At 45.3% G+C, this 22,388-nt stretch overlaps 1 protein-coding gene across 1 annotated transcript in view; it reads left to right on the forward strand.

The window, feature by feature from the left end:
* BARD1 (BRCA1 associated RING domain 1) overlaps nt 1-7,619 on the forward strand; it is a 43,406-nt gene extending 35,787 nt beyond the window's left edge. The window contains exons 10-11 of the mRNA XM_036386819.2: nt 5,459-5,556; nt 6,235-7,619. Coding sequence (XP_036242712.2) covers nt 5,459-5,556; nt 6,235-6,564 — 428 coding nt within the window. The 3' untranslated portion in view covers nt 6,565-7,619. The remainder of the gene's footprint in view (nt 1-5,458; nt 5,557-6,234) is intronic.
* The last annotated feature ends 14,769 nt before the right edge of the window (nt 7,620-22,388 follow it).

The following is a 22,388-nucleotide window of genomic DNA, read 5'->3' on the forward strand; positions in this document are numbered from 1 at the left end:
TGTTTCTTTCCAAAGAAGACAGGACACCTGGGGCTCCAAGTGAAGGAATAATTTTTAAATCACATGCTCCCAGCTGCTGGGAATGTTTCAGGACTTGCTAAGCACCTGTTCCATTGTGTTCAATCAATACCACCTGGATTCACTTGTAAGCTCCCATTCTTAAGCAGATGCACTTCAGTCTCTGCAGATCTTGTGTCGTTTGCATGTGATGAGAAAACAGACTGCTCTTGTTTCACCGGTGAGATCTCTACCTCACTCCATGGAAATCTGCCTGTCTGAAGTCACTTTATGAGCATATAAGAGACTGTGTAAAAGTTCTTTGCTGTAGCAGAGGCCAATAATGGCTGTTTATGAAAACAAATTGAAGCCAGCCATGCCAAATTCCCCTAAAGCTTTCTCTCAGTCCAGATTTCTTCCTTTTCTTCTTCCTTTCTTCCTTTTCAATGCATATCATTACTGAGATCACCAGGCTTTACTCAATCTGCATGTAAGTTGTAAAACCTATTGCAGACTGAGCTAAGGAAGTATCAGGTGCACTCTCTATTAGATCTTGGATGTGTAGTATTTCATCTTCTTTGTTGCTATCATGTATTCCTAAATTACCTTTAGCTATTCTAAGAGATTTTTGGGACTAACCCCTGCTCTTTGCCTTATTAATGCAAATCCAACAAAACTCCACTAAGGCTAATTGAGTTACTGAGAGATACCCTTGGGTATCTGTGGGTGATTACAACTTGTTCTTGGCAACCAGGTTTTTTTTGTACTTCATTCTCTTCAAATTGTTTTTGCTGATGCAGTTAGTTTCATTGCAAACCAATAAGACTTACATGAATAAGGATTAGAGGGCTCTGATCTTAAATTTTGCAAATAATGACTTCTTTTATTTCCAGTGCTAGCAGCTGCACTTGTATCAAAGGTCAATTAGAGTGGGCACCCTGTTAACCTGCTTGCTCCTTAGATCTCAAAGGTGAGAAGGCAGGGGCAGCTGCTCAGTGAGGTAATCAGGATCAGTGTAAGTAGTGATGCTTTACTGATCTTGTTAGTCAGGGGAGAAAATGAGCAGTTCTCTGTGTGCCAAATGTGGTGGCACCAAGCTCAATGTGGATGCATTAAGCTAAAACTTCTTCCTGCCATGTTTTCTAGGGACTGTAGTGCAGGCTTGGGTTTTGCTGCAAAATTTGGTGCAAATGACCTTGTTTATACTAAAACTTGCAGCTGTGAAATCAGCTCTTTAAGAGGCTCTGGAGCTTGGGATGTTCTGTATTTCCAGGGCAGAGCTCTGCAGGACCCCTGTGCCCATGGGAGCTGTCCCCACAGTGGTGTTGGGTCAGGCCAGCTTTATCCATCAGGGCTTGCACACTGACCTTGGCACTGCAGGGCAGCTCTGCTCCATGAGGATTGAAATCCCACTTGCATTCACACAAGTCTTGCCCTTCCATGGGTGATGGATCCAGCTGCTGAGGTTAAACCTAAAGGGCCACTAACACCTTGCTGCAATCATCACCCTCTTCTCTCCAAGAACAGGGATAAACCTGAACAAACTCAAACTTAGATGGTCCACAGCTCCTACTGGCACTAGTGTTAGGGAATAAATCAAGAGTGGCTGAGACCCTGTGCAAGTTGAACGGTCTTATGTTAGACCAGAACAGATTAGATTTTTAGTCAGGCTTGCTGGTCAAGAGTGCACAGACTGTCAGTGTGTGGAGGAAAACAGCACAACCCTGATCTCTGCTTCCTCCTAAAATGACAGGTGTCTTCTCAAAGTCTAAGGTTCTCTTCCATTTTCAGAAACCTTCTTCAGGGCTGTCCTTTCCTTCTGAGATTCAGTCCTATTTTGAACGTTTTTTGCATAAGTATTCAAGGTGTCCATCTCAGTTTCAGAAGGGAGATGGCATCCTGGTCACTTTTGAAATTAGGATAATAGCAATTCTTTTTTTCAGTCCATTCATGTAACCAGTGCCTTGGCATCAGGTTCTCACTGGTGGCTTTTCAGTGTAGTGCTAAAGAAATGAGAGTCTGATCTCAGGAGTTTTGGGGAGTCAATTTAACCATGGTTTCTGTTTGAAATCAAAGGGACATTTTGACTTAAGTGATGTAAGGTCAAAAGAGCTTCTGGAAAAGTAGCAGACTGATCTACCTGTGAGTAAAGTATGGAGTTTTATCTCCTTTTATATGTCCTGATCAGGATGATACTGAATTGGACCATTAAAAGGGAACTGTCTTGTTATCCAGCCATTTATATATGTTAGCAGTATTAAAATTAATGCCTACTGAAAGAAAAGACCTGGCCTATACTGAATGGACTCAACTTAGCACTCAATTTTCACAGAAAATAAAATCTCTAGCAGTAAAAAAAAACCCAAAAAACCAAACAAAAAACAACTGACTGGAAAGGTCTGCAATGTGCTGGAACCTTCTGTTTGCATCCCTACTCTCAAGTGTGAAATTGAGATATTATTGTTTTTAGCACAAGATCATCTTGTGGTTGGTCCAGCTGTCTCCTGGAAGAACGGTAAAACTTGTACATTGCTGCTGCTTCCAAGTGACACCATAACACAGCCAGAGCTGCTTATTCTGTCTTTGAGAACCTCACTTGGACTATTGCATCCAACAGGGTTCACTGCTCCTGAAAATGATAATGGAGATTTAGAGATCTAGAAGCAAGTTTTGTGGGAGAGGGGGTAAAAAAGAACAGGAGAATCAATAACCTTTTGTTTAGACAAATTAATATGGAATTAGTTATAAAAACAGCTTGAGCCCTCTGTCATTTTATCTCAAATATGAGAACCAGGGCATGTTTCCCTTTTGTTTCTTTTTTTTTTTTTGTTCTGATATTTGACTTCCTTAGTTCTTTAATACAAACTCTGTAGCATGCAGGAGTCATTGAGGAGAAAGGAGCCACTTGGCAACAAATCAGTCTGAACAAACTCTGAGGTTTAAGGCCATACTGGTCTCCATCACTTGAGATTATTTTGATTTCCTTCTTCTAGTCAGGAATTCTTCCTCCATGGATAAATAATCCTTGACTGTTCCCCTCAGTGTTGTAAGCACCTTTCTCAAAACCTGTGACATCCATATGTCAGAGCAAGTTATCCTTCTAGGTCTTGTATGAAAAATATGTTCACTAATTGAAAATGTACTGTTTTTCCATCACCAAAAAAGAACAAACCCTGAGAGTTTTTTTGCTCCATGAAGGTGTGTGTGTGTAGATCTAGCTGTTGCCTCTTGAAATATTTATATCAAAGGAAAATACCTGGGCACTGAGAATTTATGCTCTTGGCTCTTTATGCTATGTGGAAAACACATCCTTTGTGTCACAACCATGTTAAGACACAGATCTGGCCCGTTTCTAGCTGGGAAAGGAAAGTTGCAATGAATGAGAATGCTGCTCATGCAGACACTTGGCTGTTTGCATGTCTCCAGTTTGTCCAGGTAACAGGTGTGTGTCTGGTGGCTCTTGTGGGCACAGGGAGAACAGGAGGCAGGTGGATGAGTCTCTTGTGGCCCTCTTGGAGGATTGTAATTAGGTGTGACAAGGAACTCGGAGGCTTTCAGCTCCTCACAGGAGCTGGCAGTGTGAAATGGATGATGTGTGTAGGCAAGACAGACCTCACTGATTTTGCTTTCTGTGACCTCAGCTCTCCACTGACATTAGTCACTTCCCTGACTTCGTTTGTTTTTTTTTCCAGGCAAGCAGCAGTTCAAAAAGACATTGTAGTCTTTTGTATTCATTCAATCTTTTATTACTTTTGTATCCCATTTGCTTCATTTACTGATGCTGGCACTGGATGCTCAATTTGCGATGCACTTATTGTATAAAAACCTCATTTCTGTAGTGAAAGTCCTTGAAATTGAGCTTTTGATGGTGGATTGAAATAAAACATGCTCTTAATGAATGGACAGTTCCATTCTTAAGATTAGATGAGAGTTCTTCCTTTATGGTAAGTGGCACCCATTAGTATCTGTATTTCCTTGGAGGGAAAGAACAGCAGTGTAAGTTAGAGGCACATTGACACAGGAAGTCTTGTTGAATTGTGGTGATTTAAAATAAATAAATAAAATGTGAAATAGCTTTTAGATTTATTTCTGAGTTATGAGTACTGAAATTAAGTTATCAGTATTCATTGCTGTTATCAATAATGAATATGTAAGTTGCCTTTCTGGAAAATCCATGACTAGGTTTGCCCTTCTAGTTCACGTTAATTTTCCTTGAAGGAATGAACAAGTGCAAATAATCAATCTGATACTTGTACAGGGAGGCAGATATTTGCTGCAATGTTCAGCCAGTTGTAATTTTCTGTAGGGGTTTATCTTTTTTGATGTAAGCACATTGAAGAACTTCTCCCTAAAATGTGAATTCCCGTTTCATTTTGTGAATTTGTATGAACTGACTGCAAATTACTGTGAGTTTCTTTCAAGATCTCTCCAGATTAGATATTCCTGTCCATTGGCTACTTACTGCCATGGCATGCAAGTGCCTTTGTCAGTGATATTTCTCTTCATAGCCTCGGGCTTTCTTCCTTTTTAGGGTCAACCCTCCACAGTTCTCTTTTGATTTGGTTCAGTTTATAGTTTTTATATACTGTGGCTTTCCTGTTTTCCCGGTGCAAAGAAGTTGCCTGAATTAGAAACACGGTGGAAGGAGTGAGGTGCTATAAAAGTTACAGCCTCAGCCACATTGTAAATCCTCGTGGAACCCTTTGCAAAATCAGCTTTGCAAACTTTTTCCTGGGTAATTCTTATTAGTGGCTGCAATGTACATGCAGGCAAAATGTTCCATCCTTGAATGGGTGACCACAGCAATTCCTCTCCCCGGAGTGAGGTCAGGCAGTACATTTTATGGACGTTAGCAATGCATTACCATCAGTGCTTTCTCCATTGGAAAAAATAACTGCTCTTAAAACAAGGTAAAAACATGTTGACTCTAAAAGACAATCTCATTATGCAGCAGTGCTAACAGAAACAAATGCCACTGTTAAACCCCAGATAAATCTCTAGTTTGTGCTGATCCTGGAGACCTTGAAATCCCATCTGATTTGTTATTTGAGGCCGTGGCTGCTCAGAAGCAGCTTTGTGCTTGCCTTGTAATTGCTCTTTATCAGGCAATTGTGTCCATTCCGTAACTGCCGTGCTGGCTCCAGGCACTGCCTTCGAGCTCCCATTGATCAGCAGTTTGACATTTGACATTAAGTGCTTGACCTTTAGAGGGTAAGAGGAAGAGCTAATAATTCCTGGTGTTTATAGCACTGATTTTAGTGTGATATTACTTCTCACCATCTCACTTGCATCTTTCAGGCGCTGTTGTAAATTTTTTCAGGTTTTAAAAGCAAATTGCTAAAGCACACCAAATGTAATGTCTTGCATTGTAATAATTTTAGCTTAGTCCCTAAAATGACATGCAAGCCTCTCTTAAAGCCTGGGTTGTCTAATTTCTGCCTCCCTTATGTGGTTTTTGTAGGGGTACAGGCCTGTCTGCAGAGCTCAGCTCGAGAACAAGAGGAGGAGTACGAAGTGCAAGGTGGCCCCCGGCGCGGGCGGCTCAACCGGGAGCAGCTGGTGGGTTTTAGTGCTCCACACAGCCTGGATTAATGACCTGGGGCTGGGCAGCTCTGCCCTTTGCCACACACAGAGGTGCAGGAGATGTAAAATTTTAATGTGCTCTTGGACAGAAGATTTGATTATGTGCAAGGTGATCCAAAGAGCCGTGAACACCCATAAAGCTGTCATTTTTCTCCATTAGTGGAGATGTTGCTGTAACCTTGTCAGGGGAACACTGTGTTGCACTCTCTGTAGTATCACACCTGATGGGACAAGAAGTGATGTGCTCTGGTCTTCTCTGCTCAGCTTTAGAGCATAGTTCTGAAAAAAAAATGGTTTTATTACTATTTATTTCCATTTAAGGCCTTTTTTATATTTAACTGGGTTCACTCCTGGTTATTTGCTGGATTACACTGGAGGATTTACTAACTGCATTGTAACAGTATCTGTAAACACTCCTAACTCACAGTTCAAACCCTGTTGTGCTGGAAAGTATTTAAACAGAAGCAAGAATTTACCACATAAACAAGCTTTTCTTGGTTGCATACTTACCCTGAGAACCTTGCATGTTAAGTTACTGTTCTGCTTATAAATTGTAGGGGTTTAGTATGCTCTGCTTTTTCCTTTCCACTTTTTTCCTCTCTGTTCAGTTGTCAAGTCCTGTATTCATGCTGGTTTCTTTTTTCTTCCACGCAGCTGCCTAAGTTATTTGATGGATGCTACTTCTATTTTTTGGGACCTTTCAAACAGCACAAGAAGAGTGACCTGCTGGAGCTGGTGAAGGCAGCAGGTGGCCAGGTGCTGGTTAGGCAGCCCAAACCAGACAGTGACGTGACACAGGCCATCAACACGGTGTCCTACCACGCAGAGCCCACCTCTGACCAGAGGCTCTGCACTCACTATGTCATCTATGACGTGGCTTCCAAGTTCCAGCCGGAGAAAATCCGGCAGGGCAAGGTGTGGATGGCCCCCTCCAGCTGGCTCATAGACTGTGTGATGTCATTTCAGCTCCTGCCTGTCAAGTGAATATCAAACAGCAGCAGCAAGGCTTTCAAATGGGCTGAGTCTTGGGCAGCTGGGATGCTCTGACAAGCTGCTGTGAAGCTGGGATTTCTGGTTTGGATTCAGGAGAGCTTTGAGCATTTAAGTGAGTTACTAAGGTGACTGATATGCTGGAATAAATGAACATACAATGGAGGAAAGGATTGAAAAATGTGCCTTGGCTTATTTAATATGCTTTATTTTTACATTGAACTTAATAAATGCTTAATAATAATCACTGACATTTCGTAACTGGGATTTTGCAAAATGAAACCTTTTGCTTTCTTGATTTGTACCAGCCCTTTGTAGGCAATTGAGCTTCACTCCATTTATGTTGTGTTTAACATCCATTGATAAGGATCTGCTGTAATTATCAAGATTTCCCAGGCCAGAAATTGGTTTTTTTTAAAAAAAAAAGACTCAATGCATTTGAACCCGTGCAGACATGTCAGGTGACATTTATTAATAAAACTTCTTAAAACTGAATTTTGCTGGAAATTCTTGGCATGGGATAAGTCTTGTGGAAATCAGAGTTAAATAAATGACCTGAATTCATCTGGAAGCAGACACTTTTGAGAACACTGTATTTAAATATCTTGGTCTAAAATTTACTTCTTTGTAAAAAGATTCATGCTTTACTCACTTCTGTCCTCATTCATGCTTGTAAACATGTAACTAGAATTCAGTTCTATTTTCTGAAAGCTTTTAAGCATTGAGATCCTTATTTAATTATTATAGTAAATATTTTTGTAAATTTACATGGTTGCTCTCATGGCTACTTTAAAGAAAAAAAACAGTGATCACAAAAGAATTGCTTCACTTTGCACTGTTGTACCTAAACAGCTGGCTACACTGGATCAATCTTGGATTATTTCGTATTTGTTACAGTATTTCTCATAATGGCTCTTAAGTTACTGTCAGAATCTTGTGCCCTCACTCTGTGCTCCCATGTAATGTTTTGTATCTTAGCCTGTGAATTTGTAATTGAGAAATGGTGTCTTGCAATAATACACAAGAAGAATGATGGTTGTGGGCTAGTACACGAGTTTTCTGTGTTTGTTTTTGTATTGTTTGTAATAATCAAACTTTTTTGTGTGCAGTAAGTTTGGAGCATGTGTTGCATGAGCTTGGCTGCAGAATAAGTGCATATCCCATACGTATCTCAACAGGAAAATGAAAACACTTTTCTGTGAGCTCAGTACAGCTGTGAAGATGGTGTGTGATGCCAACAGCTGCTTTTGCAGAGGAGGAGAGCTGTTCTCTGTTTCCATTGCTGCTGGAGGCCCTGTGCTCTGTAGAACCATTAGAACTGTTCACTGCAGGTAGAACAGGTACAGTTTTCAGTAGCATCTGCTAGATTTGAGTAGCTGGAGTATCTTATCACTGATGTTAGACTGAGTCATTGCTGTTCACTAAAAGCAGGGCTCATGAATAAGTGGAACAGCCCATGGGATTAATGGGGTTTGGGGTTTTGTGCAGATGAACACTGACAGAGAATGAGGTACCCAGTCAATACTGTGGGCTTGGGCATTTGTCTTTACAGTTATAGCACATTTTAATTTGGCATTTCATAGCACGTCAATATACCTAATGCAGTGTTCTTTGCAAAAGTAGCAGTGAGTCTCTGCAAAATTCTTTAGAATGGAGCTTTTCTGCCCTATATCAGGAAGAAATTTGACTCATCAGTAATCCTGCTCTATGTTCTAAAGTGGAGGCAGCACTTTTACAGATTTCAAGAGCTGTTGTTCCTTGGCAGATGCAAAGAAACTCAGTTGGGAAGTTGCCATGGATGTTTTGGGTTTTTTTAAGCCATGCTCTGAACCTCAGCCTTGTTCCCTTGAAGACAGTTGTGTTACCAAGCAGTGTTTCTCTCCAGTTCCATTAAGAATCACCCCATGTCACACTGAGGAGAGCCCCTTACCCCAGATTAACTCTGGCCCATCTGCTTCAGGTCTCTGCAGGAATTCAGAGTGTGATCAGCTTATGTACAGGTAGCCTTGAAGAGCCTCACAGTAGATTTGATGCCAGAGCTACAGCAGGTGCCAAACACTGCTGAATGGAGCACTGCAAGTACACAGAATTTAAGGTCAGTGACACAGTAATTACACAGTAATTTGCTCTTTCTCATTGTTGGAAACAAAGGGATAGCACTTGATAGAAGAGCCCTGTAGTAAGCATAGATCAAGTCCCTTCATCCATTGGGTGCAGTTTGGCTCCTGAAAGCAAGGCTCTGAACTCCTGAAGCAGGGTAAGGAGCGTGTAGGGATCATTTCTCACTGTCTCTTCTAGTCTAAAACCCAGGGTGCACTAAAGGACAGGACTAGGAAGCAGGCTGTAAATGGAAAAGGGATTTCAGGAAGTGGGAGAGACTTGTGGTCCTGATGGCCATAGTAGCTTGGCTTAGAAGCATTGAGTAAATGAGTTTATCAAAGAAAATCTGTATTAGAGGTTAATGAAGAACTTAAGCTGTAACATGAATTTTTGTTGGTGTTCTGCTAACCTGCATATACTTAATGTGCACTCATGATTGGGGCATTTCACAGAAGCAGAGAATGGGTTGGAAGTGACCATAAAGATCATCTAGTGATCATTACCTCACCTGAAGAGATAGAAGTTCAAGGCTTGCATTCAGGATTGTAGATATTTTTATTGATCTTGATCAAAACCACTGTGCATCACAGAATGGCTTGGGCTGGAGGGGACCCCAAAGCTCATCTCATCCCACCCCCTGCCATGGCCAGGGACACCTTCCACTGTGCCAGGCTGCTCCAAGCCCCAGTGTCCAAGCTGGCCTTGGACACTTCCAGGGATCCAGGGGCAGCCACAGCCTCTCTGGGCACCCTGTGCCAGGTCCTGCCCACCCTCACAGGCAAGAAGTTCTTTCTCAGTTAATGATTTTAAAGCATCTTTTCTTGAAAATTATCTGCTCCTCTTAATTAATTAGTTGATCTGGCACACGTGATAACACCTTCAATAGCAGTGTCTGGGGTTCAGTGGCAACATCAGTTTAACACCCCTAATAGTTAACAGAAGATAACATTTTTAGTAACTACTATGAAATCTTTTTGAGAGTTGTTTCAATATTTCTGCAAATGGTTCAGGGAAACAACAGGCAACCAAGCAGAACCAAACAGCAGTAGCTGCTTTTGCTCTCAAATCAGAAATGGCTCACCTGGGAGGTGCTGTTCCTCTGTTTCTCACAGCCCTCTTGAAATGATAACAAGCATGGGAGTGTCCAAAGATACAGCTCTGGTAAAAAAGATGTCAGCAAGTGCTTCACCCAGCTGGCACCTACACAGCCTTTAGGGGGATAAAGCCCCTTTCTTGTGCTCTGTGCCAAGCTGTGAGCTGAGGTTGAACCTGACCCAGCATGGTTAGCCCTGATCAGCCTGGGCGAGGCTCACTGCAGGGAATTAATTCAAGGAAGGGAGTAATTCTAGGCAGGAGGTTGAAGCTGGTTCTATTTCCTCCACAGCCCTAGTGTCTAAAGACCAGACTTACTCTGGAGCAGTTATTTTGTGTGGCAGTCTTCCAGGAGGACTGCATCTTGGCTGCTGCAGTCTCTGCATTCTGCTCAGGACAAAGCTCATGGAAGCTGTGGCCTGGTGTAAAACTGCATGTTGGTGTGGGTTCTTTGGGGGAAGTGTATACACACAGGGATCCTCTGGTGCCCCTGCCTGTGTTTGCTGTACTGCCTGCAGCTCCTGAAGGCTGGCTTGGCTGCCAGGGTGGCACAGGGCAGGCAAGCACCAGCTCCTCAGTGCCAGCCCTGCAGTGCTGACAGAGCTGCTGGGCAGGAGCACTTCTGGCCTGGCCTGGCCTGTCCTTTGGCTGAGCTGCCAGCAAAGCCTGGGCAGCAGCATCTTGGCATCTTGTTGAGGACAAGTCTGTGAAACACAGCAGAACAAAGCTTTTCCTTTTTCCTCTTTAGGCTATTCTGTCCTTCAGTGCTGGAAGATCACCTGGAAATGGGGCAGATGTGATGTCACATTAATTGCTATTAATCAGTTTGGCCCCATGTCCTTTTTCTGCCTTGACTTTGATAGAAAGGTTTGAATCTTTGAATCTAAGGGGGCTGCTTTGTGTTTAAAGAGCCAACAAAGCAGGCTTAAATGCCAGCTTAAAAACAACAGCAAGGGGTCTTTGGACAGCTGGATAGTACTGGCTTGGAAATGGGCAGCAGTGTCTCAGTGGAACAAATGAAGATTCAGTTGTTTTTAATAGCAGTGCAGCATGTTCTGTCTTTTCAGACTTGTTTGATTTAAATTAATGGTAGTTTAACTAGTGTTAAATTGCCCTTAAAAGCAGAAGAACATTTTGTGTGTAATCAGATGGAAGAAGGGGAGGAAGCCTCCCCACCTTTATTTATTTTTTTTTCCCTTTTTTCCTACGGAGAAGATGCACTTTGTGTGCTTCAATTTAATTCCCGGCAGGAGGGCCGGGCTGATGAAGGAGCAGAGAGCCGTCAGCTCCCGCTGCGCGTGTGTGAGACCCCGCTGTCATTCCCTGCTCCGAGATGCCCAGGGCCGCGGGGAGGCGGCTCCCCAGGGCCCGCGGTGCAGCAGGGGTCGGCACTCGTGCCTCCAGCGGGGTGGGGACAGCTCTGCTGCGCGCCTGGGAGGAGCTACGGGGCAGCTCCGCCCTCGGCTGCCTTACAGAGCCTGCCCTGGATGTGCAGGGGTGTTCCGAGGCGGGAGGCTCCTTCCCTGAGAGGGGTGAGCTGCCCTCGGGGCTGTGCCTGCCCAGTGCCGCTCACTGCAGCAGGAGGGGCTCTGCCGGCAGGGCAGGGCTCCCCTTCTCAAGGCCTGCAGCAAAGCAGGTACACAGTGACAACAGGGTTAAAATAGGGATTAAAAAACAGAATGTGAAGCAGCAGCTAAGCTGGCTGTCTTGCTCAGCTTGCTGAACTGATAAAAATGTACTTATTTCTTCAGCTGGTGTGGGGCTGGGTTAATTTCCTGCTAGTTTAGCGAACTGCTAATTCTCAGACTCTTTGGTGGGGGAGCAGGTGGGAGGCTGCTGCTTCTGGGGGCTCAGTTGCAACAGAAGGCCTCTGAACTGAGGGTTTTACATTGCCATACACAGCTGTGTGCTTCCCAATCCCCTGAGGGGGGTCCCAGTCTCTCTGCAGAGTTTGTGCTGGGTGCTGCTGGCAGCCTGACCTGGGAGATGGTTCTTCCTGCTCTGCTGCAAGTGTCAGCTTTCAACAGCTGGTGCCAGGAGAAACCCAGATCAGCTATAGTTTGAGTCTAGCTGAATTCATGGTCTAGCAAAATTTAATTCTGCAGCATAAAGGAGCTGAAGGAACATTTAAAAAAATTGTGAGCCTTTTAATTGAATTAAATATTAATATGGATAATGCAATCAATGCTTTATTGATTGCATTAGCCACAATAATGTTTAATTCAATAAGTCTGCAGTGCTGGATCTTTTTCTTCCTTTGTGCAGCAAGGGAAGGCCATATGCTCTGCCTGGCTGTGTCCCCCAGGCTTGTTTCAGGAGAGCAGGAGGTGATAGGATTGGGAGAGGGCAAAGGGGCCAGGCTGTGCTCTGGGTTGAACTCCTTCATGTGCCCTCAGGTTGGCTGTGTAAAGCCAGGGTCACCGGCATGGCTGGATTCAAACCAGCTACACTTAGCAGCATGCATCTTTCCTAAAGCCCTCTTACAAACAATATTGTTATTAATGCCATTCTGCCCCTGACCCCCGTGTGCTTTGCTTCTGGAGCCCCTGCCCCGTGCAGTGCTTCATTCCTGCCCTCAGCAATTGAGCTCCAGCAGCTGTGTCTGTCAGAATGGGAAGATTTTCTACCCTAAGCTCACTAACGTGCTTCTGAAGAGGTGCCAGGTTCTGGTTTTAAACCCAGCCAAGCTTGAACAATTTTATCTGTGGTGGTAGGCAGAAGGCTTTTATTAAATTAAAGTCACAGTTTTGTTTAACTGCAAAATCAGAGGCAGATGTTCTCCCCAGCTCAGTCACTCACACTACAAGGTCTCTGGCCTCTGGTTCTCTGCTGGCTGTGTACCTGTTGCACAAGGTGTGGCAAAACCATCTGGGAAGAGCCTGGAATAAACATTGGGTGTTTTCCAGTGATGTCTTTCAGTGGCCTCTTAGAGTGCTTGATGAAAGCAGCCTTGACTCAGTAAGCAGGATGGAGGAACTGCCCATACAGAATTGGCAGCTGCTGCTGCAGTGTCTGGGGCTCAGAGTAGCCTGTCCCTCCCTAGGCTTGGGTCCTGGAAGCTGCACATGTGGTGTCCCAGCCATCAGCAGGACAGCAGGCTTGCCAAGGAGCTGGCTGGGTGTCTGTGCCACCCTGCACCCTGGGCCAGCCTGGGACACTCAGGCTTTTGCCAGTCTCTGGGGCCCCTGAGGAGATTCTCACCAACAGGCAGAGAAAGTTGGGGGGAGAAAAGGGTCAGGATTTGATTGGGTCTTGTTGCATTCCATTTATATTTATCAAATCCAAGGAAAAGCCCATAACCTTGCTTTGATTTCCTCCTTACAGGGCCCATGCGTTTCAGCAGGAAGCCTTATTAGTGTGCAGGGAATCTGGGTGCACAAAGGATGGGCACAGTGAGCTCAGCTGCTGTCAGCTATCCATCAGGACCAGGTTTGGACACAGTCTCATGTTTTCCCTTCATTTTGGGAGCATGCAGTCAGGTACTTTAGGCAGGATTTGGACTGAAAGACAGGCTGTGAATGTGAAATGCAGTAGAAGCTCCCAAATTCACACATAAATGAGTGAGTGAGTGATCAGGTGCAGCAACTCCTGCTGTGGTTGTTGCACACTATGATCCACAAGTTGGAAGGAGCCAGGAAAGGCTTTGGATCAGTGTCTGGATGGCACCACCGTGAGCTGTTAAGTTGGGGGTGGCACTTGCACTGCAGGCATGAGCAGTAATATTTGACCATGGTAGGTAAACACACCTGAGTGCAGCAGGGAGAGAGGCTCTAACCTGGCCTGGAGATGTGCTGCATAGTTCCACACTTCATTAGTGCCCATTAATCTAAGTGTTTCAACTCTCTTTGTGTATTATATATTCACTTCTGGTCTCATACTCTCCCCTTTCTCTTCACATCACTGAAAGAAAAGCACTTAAGTCTTACCATTTCAAAGCAGAGCACACAGCAAGTGAAAAACCCCTCAAATAAAGGCATTAGAGGCTGTTCTGTCTCTTCATTGCCATGGTCACTTTCACCTCTTCTGTTCCTTCTTCACTCTGTGTCCAGGCTGCTCCTGGTATTTCTTTCATCTTCAAAGAGATGATATTAAAGATAATTTTGTACCTGCTGGAGGAGGGAAATCACTGTTTTGGTGCTGCCCAGCCCAGCACAAGAACTTGGGAAGGAGCTCGTGTTGCACTGCCCATCAGCATTCGTGTGGCAATGGAAGAGGTTTTATACAGGGGCTTCAAGGCTCTGCTCTTGGCATGAGCAACAAAATTCCCCTGCTAAAGGGGCACTGCAAAGCTCACCTTGTGAATCCTCACCTCCCCAGAGCCTGTTTTGCAAAGTTTCTCTGCCCAAAGCAGATGGGAGAGCTCTCTTTGATCATCTTGCACTTGTAACCACCTTTGCATGGGTCCCTGCTGTGCCCACTCCAGAATTTTAGCCTCATTCCCTGCATCAGAGCAGTTCCACACTCTGCTTCCCAGGTGTTTCCCTCTAATGCATTTTGCATTAGCAGCTAGTATCAGGAAATCTAGTACCAAAAGGTTAATGTACATCCATTAGTCCTCTTCCCCCCTTCTTCTTTAGGTGCTAGTAGAAGACAACCAGTTTCATTAAATACATTAGGTCTGGAAAGGCTCTGGAAGCACTTGAAATTCTGTATGTGCAGAGCTCTGGGGCTGTTAATGTTGTCCTGTCCAAGCACTGCAGGTAAAGTGGGATTTGTGGATGTTGAATGAAACCTTTCAGGTGTTTTCCAGTCTCCACAACCTTTCTCTTCCTCTTAAAAAGAGTTGGGGCTTTTGGAGACCTGCTCAGGATTACTTGCTTGGCATCTCCTCCTTCTGTGTGGTCTCTCAGCTATGGGCAGGGTAAAGGAGGAGGGATTTTAGGGAAGTTGGGATGGTTGTGTGGGCAGCTGAGCTGGCTTTGACAGCCAGACTATTCCTCCAGCTGCAGCAAGTGGTTTTCTTCCTTCCTCTCCCTGAAGCTAGCATGACAATTTCTGTCCCACTAATTAGAGAAAAGCTGAACCCTGTGAGTATCTCATTGCATTCTCTGACCTGCATTTTAGACAAGGTCAAGCTATTTCAGTGAAAAAAAATCTATTACTCTAACAGTCCCAAGTGGCAAGTGGGAAGGCTGGAGGGGGGCTGTTTGTTTTGCCTCCTGATGTGTTTATGATTTGAGGAGTGTGCCACATGCTAGTCTAACTAAACCTTGTGTTTTAGCACAGCAGACCTTGGAAAGTCAGGAATTTGGGTGGTGCTGGTGCTGTAAGGCCTCCTGTCTCTGTGTGTGTTGGCTTTGCACAGCAAGGTTTTGGCAGCAGGAGAAGCTGCTGGAAGCCCCCACAGGAAGGAGTGGCAGGGACAGCCCAGCCTGTGATGCTCTGACCCTAACCCTGTCTCCCTTTGCCACTGGGGTAGAGGAGGTAGACCAAAAAAAAAAAAAAATCTGTATTTTTAGGTGAAATGGGGACATACAAAGCAGGGTGCATGAGCAGCAAGTTCAAACGCAGCAGAATCGTGGCCAAAAGAAAAGAAAAAAGTTCCCACGGGCTTTAATTTCACTTAATGAGAAACCATTCACAGTGTTCCATTTCTGATCCATATCTTTCCATTCCTATTCTAATGGTAATTATTGTAGCAGTTTATTAACAAAGAAATCATTTGATAGCTTTCACATGATCCCATACTTCAAGTATCTAACAACCTATTGATTCGATAGCTTGGCAGCCTTCCTGATTGAGGAGCTGGAGTTTGATTTTTTTAATCACTTTGATCGTCTCACATGCAAAGGATAATTATTTTTCTGGTTGAAACATGGGCTGGATTGCAGAATGATGGAATCTAAGCACGTCCTTGTGTAGGATCCCTGCTGCACCCACAGTCAGAGTGAGCAGTGTCTGTGCTTTTACAGAGGGCTGAGTTACTGCAACACACCTGCTCAGAGGTGATTGCAATGTTTGTCACTACTGGGTGTAATGGTGCTGCCCAGAGAGCTGTGGATTCCCCATCCCTGGGAGTGTCCAAGGCCAGCTTGCATGAGGCTTGGAGCAACCTGGGGTAGGAGAAGGTGTCCCTGCCCGTGGCAGGGGGTGGAACAAGACAGTCTTTAAGGTCTCTTTCAACCCAAACAATTCTGTGGTAATTCTTGAATGTCTTCATGGAGGGTTTTGTGTTTGCACCTGTGTGCCCTGCTCTGCTGAGCCCCACCTGCTGCATGGAACAGGTTTTGCAGTGGCATTTTGGCAGCCCTCCCTCGTGCTGCAGACTCATGGCACTGCTGGTTGATTCTCCTCCCCTGCTCTCACTTTCTCAAGGGGATTGGGGAAGTTTCCCTGGACAGCAGTTCCCACTGGGACAGAAGACCAGGACCCTGCAGGAGCTCTTGGGGGCTGTGCAGTTTGTGAGGGGGGACTCTGCCAGAGCCCACGAGCCCAGAATTGTGGAGACAACCAGCAGGCAGTCTGCACTGTCCTGAGATGGCAGTTTGTGTTTCCACTGGGAGCAGTGTGTGGCATAGGCTGCTTGTGCACGTTGCTTTCATACTTCTTGAGAACTTCTATGAGATTGTTCTCAGTTTTATTGGAGGCCAGTGTGGGAATTGAGTTTCTGCTGTTTGATTGGGAAGCTTGCCTAGAATTGAGCAGTTAGACTTGGACCAAACAGCTTTTGTCACATCATGAGCCCTTCTGAAAGGAATGACGGGAACAAAATGGATGGAAGCAATTTGCTGGAAGTTTTCTCATGCAGGTTTGGAAAGAACAGAAACATCTGAACCTTCATGAGGAAAACCTGCCACCTGTGTCCTCTCAGGGCATTCTATGCACAGGCCCCAGATGGGTCCCTGAACTGGTTGGTTAACAATTCATACGCTTCTGGAACAGCCTGGATTGATCATGCATTGCCCAGGTGACCCTACACCCTGTTGGGAATAAGGTGCTGGGAGAACTTGAATTACATGTTGGTCATTTTCTCATCTCATATATCACAGACTGAAAGCTTTATGACTTCAGAGCTTACTGTATTAATTTTATGCATGAGTGCTTTATTTTTTGCCATATGAGATATATCACTGGCTTACTAGAGCAAAATATCATTAGACCTGGAGAAGGATTTGGTCACTTAAACTTTGTCACCAAGGATCATTGCCCACAGATTATGGAGGGCTGCACTGTGCCATTTCTCATGTGTTTATTAAGTGATTATAAATATCGAACCGCCTGCCTTCAGGGGACACTAGAGATCCGGGGCTGCAGCAACATTTCATTTAAAAGGTGGCACACACACAGTGATTTGTGCCTCAGCAGGGCCCATCCCAGGGTTTGCCTGCTGGGAAGGCAGAGGTCTGTTCCACCTGAAGGAGCTCTCCACTGTTTTTAGGGATTGCTCTCAGAGGTCCTTTCCAGCCAAAATGGTTCTGTGGTTGTGTTACTGTGCATTTTCTGACATCCTGCTGGCTGCCATTGAGGTCAGGATCCTGTGGCACCCAGGCTCCAGCCCATGCCTGAGCCCTCGAGTGAATCAAAGCACCCTTCAGCTGCTTTGGTTTCCTCCATCTCAGTTCAGGATGTCAGTCTTGGAAACACCACAAACCTTTCAGAAGTGCTGAGCCTACAGTGTTTATTGTTTCAATAATAACAAATGGAATTTTTATATGAACCCATAAAATGCAGCTGTTCACCCTGAACATTCCAACTCCTTCTGCACAAGCCATTTCCTTGCATCAGGTGATAGGACAAGGGGTGATGGCTTCAAACTGACCGAGGGCAGGTTTCGATTAGAGTCAGGAATAAATTCTTTTCTGGTGAGGGCCTGGCCACCTCCAGGTTGCCCACAGAAGCTGTGGCTGCCCCTGGATCCCTGGAAGTGTTCCTGGCCAGGCTGGCCAGGGCTTGGAGCAGCCTGGGATAGTGGAAGGTGTCCCTGGCCATGGCAGGGGGTGGGATGAGATGGGCTTTAAGGTCCAAGCTAAGCCATTCCATTTCCCAGAGTCTGAAGCTGTGCAGGACCATGGCTGCTCACCCCAGAGCTCTTCCACTCCTCAATCACCAAGACCAAAGAGCAGCTCCCATCTCCAGATTTTCCTTTCCATTTGCTGCCAAGACTGCCAGCAACCTGATCCCTTCAGTCAGGTTTTCCAAAGCACTGTGTTCCTCTTCAGTCACTACAGTAGGTTTTATTTTCCACAGAAAATTAGCTTGTAAAGCATCTGCAAGAGAGCTGGTAAAGGCTGGGCCTGTTCTGGAAATGGATGCTTCTTTAGGTCCCTTCTTTTCATGTAAAATTTTATATTAAAATCCTTCCTGCTGGATAAAGCACAAGCTGGAATTGTAGCTGTTCTCCATTTTTGGATTTCCACTTATAACTGAACAACTCAGGCCCACCTTTGATTCAGTGATCCACAGAAGAAAAAACAAACCTACTGTCTGCCTCTTAAAAGTTAATTAATGCTTCTGTGATTCACTAATGAAAAAGACCAAGATGAGAAATAGGTGAGCAGTAAAGAGCTGCATAAATTCACCCACAAAGCTGACAGAAGCCTGCAGTTGTGTTCTGAGCCTGAGAACACCAAGAAACGGGGTTAAAATGATTTGTGACCAGGAGAAGGAAGAATTTCCTTCTGTTACATGACTGCATGTAACTTTTATTAGTTTGATGATGTACACAGGGACTATTTGTCTTGGAAATGGCTTTTTGGTTAACATTTCATTTTCCTCCCCAAAGTTAGCTCTCTTGCAGTGATAGGAAACACAGCTCCCTGCAATTTCCTAGCCCCCAACTTTATTAATGGCACTTGTTGTCATTGCAAATGATCTATTTCAGGCCAGGCCACAAAGCTCTTGTTTTGCAGGTGAGTGAGCCCTCTGCCCTTTATTGCACAGCATCTCCACAGCAGGGCAAGGCTGAAAAATTCCTTAATAAAAAATAGCAAGAATAAAACTCTTTATGGGTTGCATTGATAGTTTTGTATCAGCTGCTGCTCTTTAGGAATTGGAGTCTGTGCACTAATCTGATGTCACTAAATTGTCCTGGGTTTTGGTGTGACCCATCCCAATATTGCATTTCCAGCCTTTGGTACTGCCCAGTGCATCCAAATAACACCTGCAAAAGTACCAAGGTCACTCCTGCCTGCAAAAGGCACAGGTTTCCAGGGCTTGAGAGGTAATGCAGATGACCTGGCAGTGGATTAGATGCATTTATCACCAAATAGATATGAGAAAATCAGATGGAGAGATGGAGTGGCCTCTTGCCATGGGAATAGCTTCCTGTGAGGGATGGAGCTTTTAAGATCCTGTCTTGGGAGTGGGGAGAGATTCCTGCTCCTGATGGTGCTGGATGTAGCATCTTCTCATGAGGCCAGTTTTTACCCCTGCATCTTCTCCAGGAACAAGTTCTGGTCCAAATTTCTGTTTGTTTGGAGGGAATGTGGCTCAGTTGTTTTCATGTTTCTTTTTTTTTCACATTTTCTAACCTGTTTGGTTTCTCTTTTCTCTTCATAGGTAACAGAAAGGCTTTGGCTTCAAGGCTTCCCTCCAGCACTGGTGGCCCCTGCACATGGAGGTAGCAGAATCTCTGCTATGTGTTATGTTCTGTAGGTGTTTCTATTCTCAAAAGAGTGGTTTTAGTCTCAAATTTAAGGTCAAATGCCATGGTTGGGTAACACTACCGGGAGAGTGTGCCTGACAGAATGACAGAACAAGTCTGTGGTGGATGTGGGTGGATTTCTCAAAGCCTCCCTGTGCCCTGCTCGAGATTAGAGGTGCAACAGGCCAGCCCTGGGTAGAGACACTTCCCTTGCTGGGGTAATTCCTTCAGAGGATGCTTCAGTGGTCAGCAATTCAGGTGTGCATCCACCTAAACTTCTGTTTCTATGCTGACCTAACCTGCAGGATCTTGTCTCCTATCTGGGAATTTCTTATTTCTGCTCTTAACATGATTTCATAGAAGCAAATTCCTGTATTTCTGCCAGAAGGCATCACACTCCTGGGTAGCATACAAACATGGGCAGTTTTGGCCTAGAAAATGATGGCTTTGGTTTGGGATCCACCTTCTCAAATCCAGAAGTGTAGGGGGATAGAATATAAGAAAATAAAGGTAGTGTAGAAAGTAATCTTACCCCTAAGGAGCTGCAGCTGGGCCAATTATCAAAGATTAGGAGCAGGCCTGACTTTGCCAGGCCACAGCTGTAAGCAGTGAGCAGAAGAGGGCTGTAAAAGAGTGGGGTGGCTGGGTGAGAAGGGAACTGGAGTCAGTGCTCTGAGGAGCAGCTCAGGAGAAAACACCAAGAAGGGGAGGGTGAAACTTTAGTGATAAGGAGACAGCAGTGTGGAACCCCTGTGATAAGATGATAACACAGAAGGATGCAGAGAGGTGGGACTGCAGATGGTGATTTGGTCCCCATGCTCCAGCTGGATGGAGACCAGCCTTGGATCTTCTCAGAAGCAGGCAGGGAACCCCCATGGTCTCATGGCACTTGTGCTGTGGTTTTAGGGATTGTCTTTCCCTGAGTGTCTCCTGCTCCCTTGCCTGAGGCACCTGCACCTCCTTCCATTTAATGTTTTTCAGCTGCTGACAAAAGCAGTGGGATTTAGGATGTCTTTTAGGAGAGCTTAAACATCCCCTGGAGCGTCCCTGCAGGATAACAACCACACTTTATTATCCAGGCACGGCTCCATTTGCTTTCCCTTCCTGCTGGGGGGCAGGGAGGGGCAGTGCTGTTTGTTTGGAAATGCAATTAGCCCAAGTGCTCGGCCCCTGGCCAGCCAGGGGGATAACCTTGAATCCAGGGAAGTTAGGGGAAATTTAAAGCCATCTGCAGCTCCAATGGGTCCCCACACACCCCTTTGGCTCTCAGCTTCTATTCCTGACAATAAAGTGCCAGAAGATTCGCACTACAATGGGAAATTGCTTCTTTGGGTATCACAGTATCTTGACTTAGCAGTGCTTTAACCTTGGCCTCATGCTTCCTGTGGGGCCTGTTTGCTGGGCTGCACAAGTGCCCACAGCAGCCAGCAATGTATAGGATTTTCCATCTGAGGAAAATTAAACCCCAGAACCTTTACCATCCTCTCGATGCCAGACATGCTCTACCTGCATTAACTTGAGCTTAATGGACTGCAAAACGAGCCTTTCAGCCTGTATGGGAGTGGATTATTTGCAGCAGAGCAAGTTCCTCACATTTTTATCTCTTCCCTTTCCCGAAGCTTTTGTCCTTTGGAAAAAAAAAAAAAAAAACCAGAGAGAGAAAAGGCAAACGCAGCCAAATTGCAGGAAGAAAGTGGGGCCCTAGGAAGTCCAGAGAATTGTTTGGGCGAGGCAGAGGGTGCATCCACCAAGCCAGGTAAGTAATGAAAAGAGCAGTGACCATTGCTCCCTGTCTTTGAAACCAAACTGATGTTTGTTAGCCAAGATCTTGGTGGCAGTGTTGGGGATGGTGCAAACTCCCCAGGCCACACTTTTCAGCACACCAGCTGAACTCCTCACCCTGGCTTTATTGCAGCCTTTGCCAAAGTCCTCCAGGTAGGACCTGAGGCTGCAAAAGACAGAGCCTGCTGCTGGTGGGCTGCTCCTCTCTGCGGTGTGCACTCATCACCTCCCCTGTGGCACAAGGGGTGATGGTTTTACAGTTTATTCTGGATAGAAGGAAGATGGTTTTTGTGGTGAGGGTGGTCAGGCCCTGGCACGGGCTCTCCAGAGGTGGTGGCTGCTCCATCCCTGGACACATTCAAGGCCAGGTTGGATGGAGCTGTGAGCAACTTGGGCTAATGGGAGGTGTCCCTGCTCATTGCAGGGGGTTGGATTAGATGGACTTTAAAGGTCCCTTTCAAGCCAAACTATTCTGTGAGTCTGTGCTCATCACACATTGTTTGGAAAGGCAATTTAAAGCCTGGTGAGCTGCCTTTTTCACCTGCTTCCTTGGAGTTCTGCCTTCCAGATTCACAAGATTTTTTTTCATGAACGCCATAGGCTTGGATTTGGCTGTTCCTCCAAACACAGAGCCAAGGCAGCACTGGAATCCCTGAAGAGACAATCCATATGGGTAACAGGATTGTCCCTGTGCAGACTGGGAGGGAGAATGGGCTGGTGGTTTCTCTTCAAGCTCTCATGGGTTATCACTGTCAAGACAAGCAGCATGGAACATTGTGTGTGTTTAATGACCAAAAGTACCTTCACTGTGTCCTTCCCAGTGCCAGATGCCTTACAGTCTAAATGAGGATCTTTAATAGAGGCATTAATTATTACTGAAACCCTGCTTTGTCCCACTGAAACAAGTCTAATAGCTCACACTCGCTCTGCCTCTCTCCTCCTTTCCCCAGATCCCCATCTCCTGTATCTGATGCCAGCATCAGGAAGGCTCCTTTCACCTGGCTGCTTGGGTCACCAGCATGGGGTGCTGTCCAGAAAAGGTCAGGCACAGCTCCAGGGCTGCTCCATGAGCTGAGGATTGGGAAGGATGCCCTGAAACTGTCAGAGAGAATCACTTGGGGCTGCTGTACCCACACCATTGCCTTCTTTTGTGGGAAGCCCAGTACCAAGAAAACATCAACTCCCAGCTCACAGGGATGCGGATAACTAATTGAAATAATTAATTAATTAAATGCAGATATCTCTTCCCTGTGAGGGTGCT

Source organism: Molothrus ater, chromosome 7 (assembly GCF_012460135.2).
Source record: "Molothrus ater isolate BHLD 08-10-18 breed brown headed cowbird chromosome 7, BPBGC_Mater_1.1, whole genome shotgun sequence".
NCBI classification, from domain to species: Eukaryota; Metazoa; Chordata; class Aves; order Passeriformes; family Icteridae; genus Molothrus; species Molothrus ater.